The sequence below is a fragment of the Pan troglodytes genome, chromosome 13 (assembly GCF_028858775.2).
Source record: "Pan troglodytes isolate AG18354 chromosome 13, NHGRI_mPanTro3-v2.0_pri, whole genome shotgun sequence".
In the NCBI taxonomy this organism is placed as follows: Eukaryota; Metazoa; Chordata; class Mammalia; order Primates; family Hominidae; genus Pan; species Pan troglodytes.
The window spans coordinates 131,713,944-131,727,341 of record NC_072411.2 but is presented as its reverse complement, the minus strand read 5'-3'; the positions used below and the strand labels follow the sequence as shown (position 1 = coordinate 131,727,341).

The 13,398-nt window shown below is 41.3% G+C and overlaps 1 protein-coding gene across 2 annotated transcripts in view; it reads left to right on the top strand.

Moving 5' to 3' along the window:
• Window positions 1-13,398, top strand: part of DNER (delta/notch like EGF repeat containing) — a 357,056-nt gene that overhangs the window by 228,037 nt on the left and 115,621 nt on the right. For both annotated transcript variants that reach the window (XM_516135.6, XM_009444488.3), the window contains exon 7: window positions 8,839-8,952. In XM_516135.6, coding sequence (XP_516135.3) covers window positions 8,839-8,952 — 114 coding nt within the window. The remainder of the gene's footprint in view (window positions 1-8,838; window positions 8,953-13,398) is intronic.

Below are 13,398 nucleotides of genomic sequence, written 5' to 3'. Positions count from 1 at the left end.
GGCACTGCATCTTAGCAGCCACGGCTGAGGCCCTGATACCAGCTGCTCAGATCCCCCCAGGGTGAGAGCTGAGACTGGTGGGTTCTCTTGGTAGCATCAGCATTCAGCCCAAATTCAGCAGCCTCACCTCGCTGCACAGGCCAGACTATTAAAAGACCAGGAGCGTTAAAAATAGCTCTCGCTGCAATTGCCACCATGGGAGCTTTCAGAACAGCTCTCCAAAGAAACAATTAGACTCTGCCTCAGAGAGCCAAAGCAACACAGGGGAATTTTTTTTTTTTTTATTATTTCAGTAGAGAAATCATGAAGTAAACATCATACACAAAAACAACTGTGCAGGGAAGGAGAGTGTTTTTTAAAAAATGCCCACAACTGATTGATCGCCCTTCTTCTTCATAATCTGACTCATTTAGCTAACTTCGCTTACACCTCATGTAATTTACCATTGACCTCTGGAAGGTTTTCTTCATTTGAAGGGAAATGGTGGTGTCGATAATGATATATGGGTTGGTGGGGGGATTTTTTGTTATGTTGGAAATCGAAAGATACCACTCAGATGGTATGCTGTTCTGAGATTCACAGGCAAACTTAGCCATTCTTCTCTCTCTAGATATGAATACATTTTAAATTATATTTTATACTTAAATACAAAATAGTATAAAATCAAACACTCCAAGCCTATATCAGACCAAATGTAATCTGTGAACACCCACTGATGAAATGGATGCATTTCCTTCAAGTGTCTGGTCACTTTCTGCCTTTTGTCTTTTTAAGAATTTACTCACTGCCAGGCTTTGCTTCCTATGTCAGGGACTGTATTTCACCTAACATCATTGCTCACGGTCAGACCCTTTAAAAGCATGAAGCCTGAGTTGAGGGCTTTCCCAGCTGTGCCATATGTCCTCAAAGGGCATCCTTACCATATACCCTGAGTCACAACTTTTCTTCTATCTTTGTTATACTGCAGTGTTCTTCAAAGAAACAATAAAATCTCTGCAATTCCCTAAAAGGAGAGGTCAGTATTTTCAATAGTCATCTGTTTTTGAATGAATTATTTTACTTATTCATAGAATATCCCAATTATAAATTCCTCAGGTTCTTAGGGTTTTGGGTCAATGTATTTTACAATGGCCTTGAATTTGCTAGGGATTATAAATATTCCTAAGAATGCTGATTTTTTAAAAATGTTCTGAAGGTGCTGTTTCTCTGCTTTGTAAAGGAGCAGTTTCTGTTTAAGGGAAGATAAGAGGCTCTGAAACCAAAACAAAGGTTTATAGTCTGAAGGACTAAGGTTCCATTGACCTAAACTAGGGCTTCTCAACCTTGGTGTTCAGGACATTTTGCCTTGGATAATTCTTTGTTGTAGGAGACTGTCTTGTATATTGGAGAGTGTTCAGCAGCATCCCTGGCTCTACCTACTAGATGCCAGTCACACCTTCAGAGGTATAACAATACATAAAGTCTCCTGACATCACCAATGACACCTGGGGGAAGAATCACCCCAGTCAAGAACCACTGACCTAAGGAATTAAGTCTGGATATGGGCTCCTGAACAACAACAACAAAATGAAGAGTTCTGCTTCAGCCTTGTTGATTTGCCATATTGCAGAGACCTGTTGGAGGTGCTGAATGCTAGCTGGAGAAACAAGATTGAAGTTCAGAAGAGGGGCAGCACGATGCTCTACTGATCTCAGTCTGCCTAGAAAGGAGGGGGCCCTTTAGCAGGACAGTTGCTCATTGCAGTGTTTCCCAAGTTAGATGTACAGACCATGATGGCACCAAGGTGATTTTTGATGGCAGATATTTGAGATAACAGTGTTTTTACTTCAATAGCTCTGCATTTATTTCAATGTGCATTAGGAAAACAAGCAGCTAGCACAGTTTACCCAGGCCGTTCTCGATATTATTGCTTAGGGAGAGGCTAAACCTAAGTTGAAAGATATGGTTGATTTTGGGACAAAAACTTTAAGCAAGTGGATTCGCTCCTTCAACAAATAATTGTGCCAGGAAATGTTTAAGTTTGGAGGGTCCAGAGGTGAACAAGGCAGAGAAAGTCCTGATTCTCAGGGAGTTTATGTTCTCGGAAGGAAACCAATAAAGAAAATCATTGTAGGTAATGATAAGTATACTGTGATGAGCACACAGGTGCCCTGGGGATACAACAGAGGCCTCCAGGGATGCAGCCCTGCTCCCATGGGTCACCTTCTGGGTGGGAAGGTAACAAGTATGTGTGTGTGTTTCAAGTAGAAATAAGAGCGAAGTTTTAGAATAAACAAGGGCAAAAAGCCTGAGGTCTGAGCAAGTGACTTCTGAGCTTAGAGCTAACTAATGAAAGAGGGTGGGCACAGAAGGCTGCAGAGTCAGAGGAAACAGCCCTGCAGTGTGACCACAGGGTCCAGGGGTGAGTTTTCTGGCGTCCCAGAATGTCCTTTGGGCACAGAGAAGACTATTTGAAATTATCTTTTGTATGTGTTCCCTTGTGAGAAGTAAACTTAAACACTATAATGATTCTCAAGCTCTGTTCAACATCCCAATGGGTTCTGACTTAATCTTATCTTTTAACTTAAATTCATCAATCAAAAACCAATTACTCAGCTAAACATTTTAATTGGAATCATAAGTGTGATAGATTCTCTCACACACCACATTTTTTCTCAATCATCACACATTCTTTGCATACCAATAGGCACAGATTAGCTTAAACCAGACACGAAGTGGCAGAACCATGGGCTTGATCTACGTCCTCATATCATCATCTCTACACTTGGCTCTATCTCTTCTTGTGGTTGGAAGACTCACACCGCTAATGGAAGAGCTTCATTATCCTAAGCTAACTGTGGTTCTTGACCCAAATGAATTGCAGTTGGTGCTCAGAGGACTAAGGTTGTTTCTGGGAGGGAGGTTTTTGGCTGTCTCAGGAGTCCTGGGCATCCAGGGTGATTCTTCTCATATCAGTGGGATGAGCACACATAAGCCACCTCTCCCTATTATTGCCATCCAACAGGAAACTCCAAGCTCATACTCATCAATGGGCTTGATTTCAAAACCCACAGCCCCTGAGTCCCAGAGACATTATTGTTTAATTGTTCTGATTTTATTGGTAACTCCCACTAAGGTTGTAGCTATTTTCCTTCCCTCCTTAGTTGGATTTTGCACTTTTCTTTGTAGCCCTCTTAAGACATTTTCATGTCTCCCTACCTGGTTCTAGAGATAACTTTAAAGCTTTGAGACCCTTCTCTTAGGTCTTCCACTCTGTTGTGCAATTTATTTCTAAGCCTCCTGTCTTTATTTCCTGATTTTACAAATGAGATTCCACTATACCTCCACTGGTCCTCTCCTTTCCACTCCCAAAGTTTATTGCTAACTTTCTTCAGTAATTTCTCCATCTCAGGACAATTTTAAATCTGTGCCCCACTTCTCTTTGTAGGGCAGGACTGTAACTGCTTCTGTTGAATCCTGCATCCCTCTCATGATTCTTTCTGGTCCTGAGGCCACAGCATGAAAACAATACTGATGCCTGTGAGCAGAAGCTTGGCGAGATTCGGAATAGAGTGAGGCCTGGGTGGCTGGAGCACGGTGGTCGGTGGCAGGACTGGGCCAAGATGAGGGTGCAGGGGCCACACCATGCGGTATCTTTTAGCCCCTGGATAAAGCGTTTGGGTTTTATTCCAAACCTTTTGTGAAGCCATTGGAGGGTTTTAAGTAAGGAGTAATAGGATATGAATTATATCTTAAAAAGATCTCTTTGGCTATTCGTATGTGGAGAATGGATTGAAAGAAAGCAAGTGTGGCAGTGAAGACAGGGGCTGGGCGACCATTGCTGGAGTCCTGGTGAGAGGCAGTGAGGTTTGGGACTAGACAATGTGAAAGGTATTACGTGGTTGTGACAATAACTTGGCAGGTGGTTCACGAATGCTTGTGGTCTGCCCATGGGGGCTTAGAGGGAGTACCACTAGCTAGAGGAAAGAAAGACAATTGCTGATACTTGCCTCCATGGTTAGGTATAGACTTTTGTCATTTGGAAATCAAAATGAGGGAGTTTATCATTGTCGTGCATTTTTAGTCAAGTGTCAATGACATTCACACATTTTCTGCACTCTTTTGTGCCTTTACATGGGTTTTTCTCCATGTCTTGCCCACCTTCCACTTGGGAGCTATGGCATAGGTTTCCAGGGCTGAAATGCCTGTTGTGTGTGCATGCTAGAGCAAATTCTTCCATAACACACACAGAATGGCCACCGTGTATTACCTTTTGTGTCTGTGGCATCGATACCATCAGTCTTGCTTGTATATCTTCTACAAGGTCCTCTGGGTGTCTGTCATTGCTTTAGTGGCAAAAGGAAATATTAGTCATAGTTGGTATGGTTACTTTAGTCCCCAGAGAAGAGTTTGACTTTTAGCAGGATGGAAGAAAGAAAACCCAGGCCAAGACTTTAATGGTATTTTTCATTTAAATTTCTACCAGTCACTCATTTAGTTTTGACTCCTTGATTATGAGATCAAATAAAAAACCAAAAGACACAGGAAGGGTGATTTGTGTAGATCTTAGGTATCCAGTTCAGAGTATTACATGTATATCAATACCAGTGATTTGCCCAACACCTTCAGTGAAGCCTCTGCTCTCTGAGGGTCTAAGGAGTGACTCGCTGGTATTTGAGAATTTCTGAAGCCAGCCACAGGATGCTCCTGGCTCCTTGTCCTCTGCCTCTCGTCTCCCAGAACTGTCTTCACTTGGCTAGTAATGCAACTGTAATGGGAGTAATATAGTTGATGATGGTACTCTTGGGACTGCCAACTAGTAACTCCCTGGAGGCCAAGAATAATACCTGGTCCTCTTGGTGAGTCTGGTGTGAATGATTGTCAGGTCTTGAGCTCCTGCCATCATGGTCCATACGTCTAATTTGGGAAACGCTCGCACCAAGCAACTGTCCTGCCAAAGGGCCCCTCCCTTTCCAGGGAGACTGGGGTGGGTAGAGCATCAGGCTACCCTCATCAGCTTTGCAGATCCATAGCTGGTTATTGCCAGTAGCACTGGCCACTTGCAGCTGAGGATGCTCAGTGGTCCTATAATCCCGTGATCTCACCCCTGCCTCCCTGCTTCCTCCTACACCCCAGTCCATGCTCCTCCATTAGTGTTCTTCATCTCCAGTAATACTGAACCCACAGACATGTCAATATGCTCATACTTTACGGGTCTAGAGCATTACACATAATCTTTTTCTCCATAGTTCCATGTTTCCCATGTTTTCAAAATCTTTACTATAAAGACTTTAAAGCTCAGGGAAATAAAGCAATGACAAAGTGTTGAATATGGACCACTGTTTCTCATTGGAGGGAACTATTGGCATTTTCAGTGTGACAACTCTGTTATTAATATATTAGACCATCTCAAGTCCTGCAAGGCCTCAGTATCTTTACCCACAAAATGCCAGTGAGGTCCCGAAGCTGTTATGACAATTAAAAATGTAAATTAGCCTCTTCGATTGAAATCTTACCGAACTTGTATACGGTATTGGGGCACTTAACAGCATTTAAGATTCACCCTCACTTATAATTTATTAGATCTGTAAGAATTAAGTGCATGGGAATATTTGTGCATTATCAGACAGTTGTGGTACTTAAGAAAATTGTTGATATTATTAAATATAAATAAATATGTTTTAAAGTGTTTAATTAAATTTGTAAATGGAATGAAATATTAATTAAAGAGGCCATTACAAGTGATCTCTAAAAAACTCTCCTTTTGCTAGAAATGCATACTGAAATATTTACAGGTGAAATGAAATTTGATTCAAAATACCCTCATGGGGAACCTAGGAAAATACGAGGAGACTAGGTGAAATTAAACGGACAAAATGCTAATAATGGTTGGAGCTGGGTGATGGATACGTGAGGTTTATAACCTCATCTCTCTATGTTTAAGTATGTTTTAAATCCTTAGATAAAAAGTAAAAAGGAAGTGATTGTTAAAATTTTATTGAAAGAACTTTGAAGTTCACAGAGTCCTGCATTCTTCTATTTTTTCTGTCTGGTGGGGATGTACATCTCTCACATCTGAGACCGAATTGGCTGCTGGCTGTGGGTCATGGTTTTGTGTCATTCTGTGGTCGCAATTCTGACATCTTTCCGGGGACAGAATTCATGATGCCATCCACATCCTTTAGGCCACACTGCCTCTAAGAAGCTACCACTTGTAATCGGTTATCTTTTTCATAAATGTACTATACTTTTCTAGCCATATTGTAGAATCTTTGAAGTCAGGGATTTGAAAAAATAATTCTTGGCACCTCCAGCCTAAGCATAACCAACCACACATAGGCTGTAAGTTATGGATGAATATTTATATTTACGGTTTTTTTTTTTTTTTTTTTTTGAGATGAAGTCTCACTCCATTGCCCAGGCTGGAGTGCAGTGGTGCAATCTCGGCTCGCTGTAACCTCTGCCTCCTCGGTTCAAATGACTCTCGTGCCTCAGCCTCCCCTGTAGCTGGGATTTCAGGCATATGCCGCCATACTTGGCTAATTTTTGTATTTTTAGTAGAGACAGGGTTTTGCCATGCTGGTCAGGCTGGTCTTGAACTCCTGGCCTCAAGTAATCTGCCTGCTTCAACCTCCCAAAGTGCTGGGATTACAGGCATGAGCTACCGCACCTAGCTGAATATTGATGGTTTTTATATCAAGCTCTGTGTCTCTTTCTATGTGTTTTCTTACCCATTATTTTCTGTTATTTTCCCTTCATACTAAATACCTGTTTGTTGACGATGGTGATGCAGAGTGCCTTAAGCGTAACCTTAGGCGTACTGTGTGAAAGGGCTTGGACACAGGGCTCTGACTCCCTGTATGACTGTGTGCAAATTACTTAACCTTCATAATCCTCGGTTTCCTCATTTGTTAAATGGGGTGATTCTCCATGGAATACTATGCAATCATAAAAAGGAATGCGATCATGTCCTTTGCAGGGACATGGATGGAGCTGGAAGCCATTATCCTCAGCAAACTAACACAGGAACGGAAAACCAAACACCACATGTTCTCACTTTGAAGTGGGAGCTGAATGATGAGAATACATGGACACATGGAGGAGAACAACACACACTGGGGCCTGTTGGGAGTGGAGGTTTGGGGAAGGAGAGCATCAGGAAGAACAGCTAAGGAATGCTGGGCTTAATACCTAGGTGACGGGTTGATCTGTGCAGCAAACCACCATGGCACACGTTTACCTATGTAACAAACCTGCGCATCCTGCACAGGTACCCTGGAACTTAAAATAAAAGTTGAAGTAAAAAAAAAAATAGGGTGATTCTAATAACACTAACCTCATAAGGTTACATGAGTATGGATGAATTAGGTATTAATGTGTGGCTAAATTATTAATATTAATTAATGTATGAATAAAAATAAGTGATTTTTTAAAGTTTTGGCTATTATTTTTAGCCAAAAAGTTATTTGCAGCATTCCTCTTAAAAACAATTCACTCTCCCTTATTTTGAATTTACAGCTTTTATTTAATCTGTTCTAGAATTTTGAAATCGCCTTTTTTCCTGGTGTTTGGATTTTTAGTTCATGCGCTTGTCTTACTCCTCTTCTCATACCATGAATTAGCTAGAATCTCCTACATGGCTTGAATGCCTGTGAGTAGCATTGCAAATGGATGCCTCCACATTCCCAATCTGTAATTTACAATCTATTTGGCAGGTAATTGAAGCTCAGGTGAATCATCTCTTTTCCAGTATCACTGGATCTTTTTGGTTTGTAAATCTCAGATTCAAGTGCTAATGGCAGTCTTTCAAAACTAATAATTCAGAAAGACAAGATTTTATGTAGTTAAAACTGTCCTAGAAATAAATAAAGTGTTACAGTATGATCATAATTGTGTGGAAAATATCTATGCCTCACAATTTTTGATAGGAATTATCTCTACAGTATTGATGGTCCTGTCACTCAAAATAACATAACCAAGGGCACATTTTTTTCTTTTTCTGTGTAATGTCTTAACTTTTCCAAATTTTCTTTACCGTTTTCCACTTTATAATGAGAAATTTATTAGCATTTTAGTTTTTAAACTTTTCTTTCCAGGGGCTTTGTTTTCAAAACTAATAAACAAAATTCTGGAAGTATTTAAAGCTTTTTGACTGCACAGGTGTTCCAATCGATTTACATCCTTATTTCCTCACCACATGTGCGTAGTTATGTTACAATCCAACAAAATTACCATGAGAGCCTTGCTTCACAGATAATTTAGTTGGATTTGTGAATTAAGTAAGTATTAATAAAAATATATTAATGTGCTTAGCATTCTGTGTGCCTCAATCTCTTTATCTTTAAAGTGGGGGGAGAGGTCACAGAATTAACACAGGTGGGTTATTCTAGCTCTAAAATATTATAAATTAAAACTGCTCATACCTAGACATTTTCCTAATGCTTTTTATGTAGGTGTTGTGATGGCCTGGGGAATGTGGCCATTATCTCAGTTAGATCAAGCTGAACACTGTAAATTCCTGTGTCAGAAGGAAGCTACCAACGTGATACTCAGTCTCAGCTTCTGAAAGTTCCGACTGGTATTTCAAGATGAGACACAGACCTAATGCCGAAGAAATGTGGTCTTCTTGCAATAAAGATTTTTGCAGAGTAAATGATTTTTGAACTATGACTCTAAACCACTATGATTATTTCTAAACTACCATAGTTTGTAAAAATAAATGAGATCTAGGAGAAGCTTAGCTGAAGGCTGCCGCTGCCTTCACTGGGCAGGTACCAGTTGAATCCATCAATTCCTAGAGTGGCTCATGGTGGGTCTGGAAGAGCTTATTTTATAAAATGTACATTTTGTTTTATTCAGGTTATACTGGAGAGCTTTGCCAGTCCAAGATTGATTACTGCATCCTAGACCCATGCAGAAATGGAGCAACGTGCATTTCCAGTCTCAGTGGATTCACCTGCCAGTGTCCAGAAGGTAATTAGTGTTTATTACTCCAGAAAGAACTTTTTTCATTTTAAATCATAAACTAATTTGATCAGCCTTATACTTTGTTTCTGCAAAACTCTACACAAAAGAACTTCCTGTTTGGTTTGATTTATAAAACAAAAATAGAAGATAGTCCCCCTTTTTAGCTCTATGCTAGCATAGCTTGAAAATTATTTGAATATTAGACATAATCTAGGACTTTCTGTGATTTTATTTATACATTGAAAATGAATAGCTATAATAAAATAGAATCTCTAATGGTGACAGTTTACTTAAGATTTCTATTTTGTTTGGTTTTTGATATGAGTTTACATTTAAAAATTCAACATAAAGTTCACCTACTTCTGTTTTTAAATCAACTTCATAATGTCTTAGAAAATTCAAATCACCTGAAAAACCACATCTTTAGGGCTACTTTTATTTTAAAAAGCAGTTTTACTGCTGGCATAGTTTTACCTGAAGAGGCAGGCAGATAATCACAGCTATCAAGCTGGTGTTCACAAAATTATTTTGTGATTTGAGGAAGTTTTGTTCCCATTTCTGCTTGCAGGGATGTTATGGAAGGGATTATTTTCAATTGTTAATTTTGTAAGAATAACATGACATTACATTGTTTTTTAGAACCAGCATGTAAGCTTCTGATCCACAGAAGTAACATTGACAACTACATAGAGTCACATCCTCTGCAGAGATTAGATGTAGAGCCTGAGAGCCTAAGGAGGCATCTCTGTATTCACAATTACCTTAGACTACCTAAGGCTGAGAGGCAGGCGGAGGGCGGTGGTCCAGGAGGGTGTTGGTAAGAGGCCACTGGCTTCCCAGATAACCGAAGTGCTTGGGTTTTCCAGGAGCTGCCCCTGTGATCGGCAGTACCTCATAATCGCATATTTCAGAGAAGTGAGCATCAACTAAAGAAGGGCAGGTTCTTGTCTTCCTGCTCACTTGGGCAGAGCAGGGACCAGGGTGGGGGCCGGGGTGAGATGGCTGTGGCCCACCCAGCCATCCCTCTCTCTCTGTGTGTGCTGTTGATGAGTTAAACGTGTTTGGCAAGCCCTGCTCTTCACCCTCTCCTTCTTTTGCAATTTAGGCTCAGCTCCCTTAAACAAATGCGAAACCTTGGAAACGTTGCTGAAGGCTGATGACTGAGCAAGCAGCACCAGTCTTCACTCACATAGAGCACTTTGCAGTTCTTAAAGCTCTGTCACACCCTTGGTTAGTCGGTCACCACCTAACTCTGATTGAAGGCCTTGTCGTTAAGTGTTTAGTCAAGGGCAGCCTGCAGGGTCATCCTGGGACCAAATGGAATTTTTGTGAAAGTGCTTTAAGAACTCCAACATGCTTTCCTATTATTGCTGGGATTGTTACCTGAAAGTTACAATCAGGCCTCTGGAAGTTCAGATGGGGGTAATTTGCACAAAATCACACTGGTAATAAACAATGGCCCTTGAACTAAAAACAGAATTTTGCTTGCACTCGTACTACAATTTCCTAGTTGTTAATGATTTGCTGAGCACTTCACATATACCAGGCACTGTGCTAGGAGCTAGGATATAATGCTAAGGAAGGCTGAGATGGCCCCTCCAATAGTGCACACACACATAAGTATGTAATTACATGCAGGAATAGGTGCCTTGAAGATGCATAGAAGGGATCTGCCTGGGCTTGGAGAGCTGGGAGAGACTCCCATGTACAAAGACCCTAGGAGAGGAGAGGGAGGAGATGGCGCAGTTGAGGGCATGACTGAGCTAAGAGGATGAGAAGAATCATGGTGACAGCAGGTGGAAGCAGGCAGGGCAAGGCTTGCAGGGCTGGGTGAGCCCCGCAAGGCCTTTCATCTTCATCCTAGAGGGGAGGGAGTCGGAGGGGGAGGTTTGAAGGCCAGTTCCACTATCACCAGCTTTGTCCCATGGGCATGTGATTTTATACCTCCCTGCATCTTGGTGTTTTTAATCTGTAAAATGGGGTGATGATTGTGTCTATGTCCTGGGATCAGTGTAAGGATTAAATGAGTTGAGACAGATAAAGTGCCTAGCACAGTGCCTGGCTAAGTGCTGAATTCATAGTAGCTATTTCATCACTATTGTTTTCATGATAATGATTACTATTAAACCATTGATAAGCAGCGAACTTTGAACTTTTCATTCTGGAACAATGTTGAACATAAATTAGAGAGAGACAAGAGTGGGAATAAGGAGAAAAGTTTGGGGACTGTTGTAGAAGTCCAAGAAATAGATGTTGGCTGCTAGGAATGGAAGGGTGGAATTTGAAAAAGAGAGAGGCAGATGGATTTGGAAGAACTTTGGAAAGAAAATGGAGGAGGCCTGAGAAGGAGCAAGGTGGTGGGAGGTGAGGGAGGGTGAGGCAGCGAGTCTGGGGCTTTGCAGTGGGTTGTGCTGTTCATGGAGAAACAGAAAAATGAAGTGTTTTATGTTGGAACCCTTGTGAGAGAACCTTGTGATAGTCAAGTGGAGATGTCAGCTAGGCTGTGGCTCTATGAGTCTGGAAGAAGCCTGGTCTCATCTAAACACAGAGACATTGGCCTTTAGGTAGTAATTTTAATCCCGGATGCTGATCTAGGAACCCTTCTCCTTTATCTGGTGGCACACCAGCCCCTCCATGCTGCCTAGATAAAGCCTAGAGAAAATGCGAGGCTCTGGAATTGACAAGATGAAGATGAATTTTCCATTACAAAGACTTTTATTCAAAGGTTTATCTTCATTGAAGCCTGAGCAGGGAAAAGCAGGCTTTCATTAGAGTTTAGAAAAATTTGCTGGATTGTGTGGCAGCCTCTTAGCAGGAGCTCATACCTGGTGACTGGCATTTTTTAAGCTGCTTCTCCCACTGGCCTATCCTTACAGTGCTTGCTTTTGTGTGTTGGCAGTAACTCATATTTATAGAACACTTTGCACTTTAAAAAGAGCCTGTGTCACCAGGTGTGGTGGCTTATGCCTGTAATCCCAACACTCTGGGAGGCCAAGGTGGGCGGATCACTGCAGGCCAGGAGTACAGGACCAGCCTGACCAACATGGCAAAACCCTGTCTCTACTAAAAATACAAAATTTAGCCGGGTGTGGTGGCACGGACCTGTAATCCCAGCTACTCGGGAGGCTAAGGCACAAGAATTGCTTCAACCCAGGAGGCGGAAGTTGCAGTGAGCCGAGATTGTGCCACTGTACTCCAGCCTGGGTGACAGAGCAAGATCCTGTCTCTAAAAGAAAATAAAAAATAAAAAGAGCCTGTGTCTCCAGGATGTTTCTCACATCAGACATGCTGAGAGCAAGTCTGAGCAGAGCCTCAAATTCACAGAATGTCCTGGCGTTCAGAGCCAGCCCTGACCCTTGCCTGCCTCCTTTTCCATTTCTCCATTGTAGGTTTTTGTTGATTCTGTCTGCCCTGCTTCTCTGTGTTATTCTTTGAGGAAAGGAAATGTATTTTATTCATCTTGTTTCCCACACCTAATTCCAACACCTTTCCTACGGGTTGCGTTTTATGTTAGCAGGAGGGATTAATATTTGGTAAATAATTTAATAATAGAAGTCAACACTTAGCTATCACTCACTATGTCTACTAACTAATTTGACTCTCACAGCAATGAGAATCAAATTAGTATTGTGTGCTAGGAAGCACACACTGTTAATATTTCCATTTAACAGATTAGAAAACTGAGGCACAAGAGGATCAATAACTTGCCTGAGGTCACATAGCCAGAAATGGAAACTAAACCCAGAAATTGGCTCTAGTGCTCCCAACTACTGTCCTATACCATCTCTGAATATATTCTTTAAAAGAAATCCCATTATATTTTTAAAGATTATCTTTGTAACCATAATCATAAGTAAAATGCATGCGAAGAAAACTTCTAAATGTCTCTGCTGTTTACTTTCTTAAATCTGGAAAAAGTGAGAAGTTATTATTTTTGGTAAGCAAGTCAAATCCTTTTATAACAATTCCTCCCAGGCTGGAAAGCTGTTAAAATGGGGTTTTCCCTCTGGATAAAGCTCTCGACGGCACACATCTGCATCCTTTCTCTTTTCCCCCCTTTTCATCTCCATTTTGTTTCCTTCAAGGACCTTTTTCCATCTGACCTGGGTAGGCCCGTAGAGATTGAACATCCGTTCTGGGTACTGTCTCTGTGACTCCTGCTCCTTCACAAAGTTCCAAATCGGGCAGCCCGAGAGCCAGCTGCAGTCACCTTCATAACTGTGCTCCTTCAGGACACGTCTGCCCTTCTACACGGAGATTTTTATCCTTCATCAACGGGTTCTGTATTTCTCCTGAATTTCGACTTAGCTTTTACTAGGTTCATATTGGGATAGTGTAGCTTCGGATTCTGGTTACGGTGGGGATGATAAGAAATAAAAGTGAAATATCATGAATGTTTTCTAATATCCACCTAATTGAATGATAACAGCAACGACAAAGATAAGCACTTAG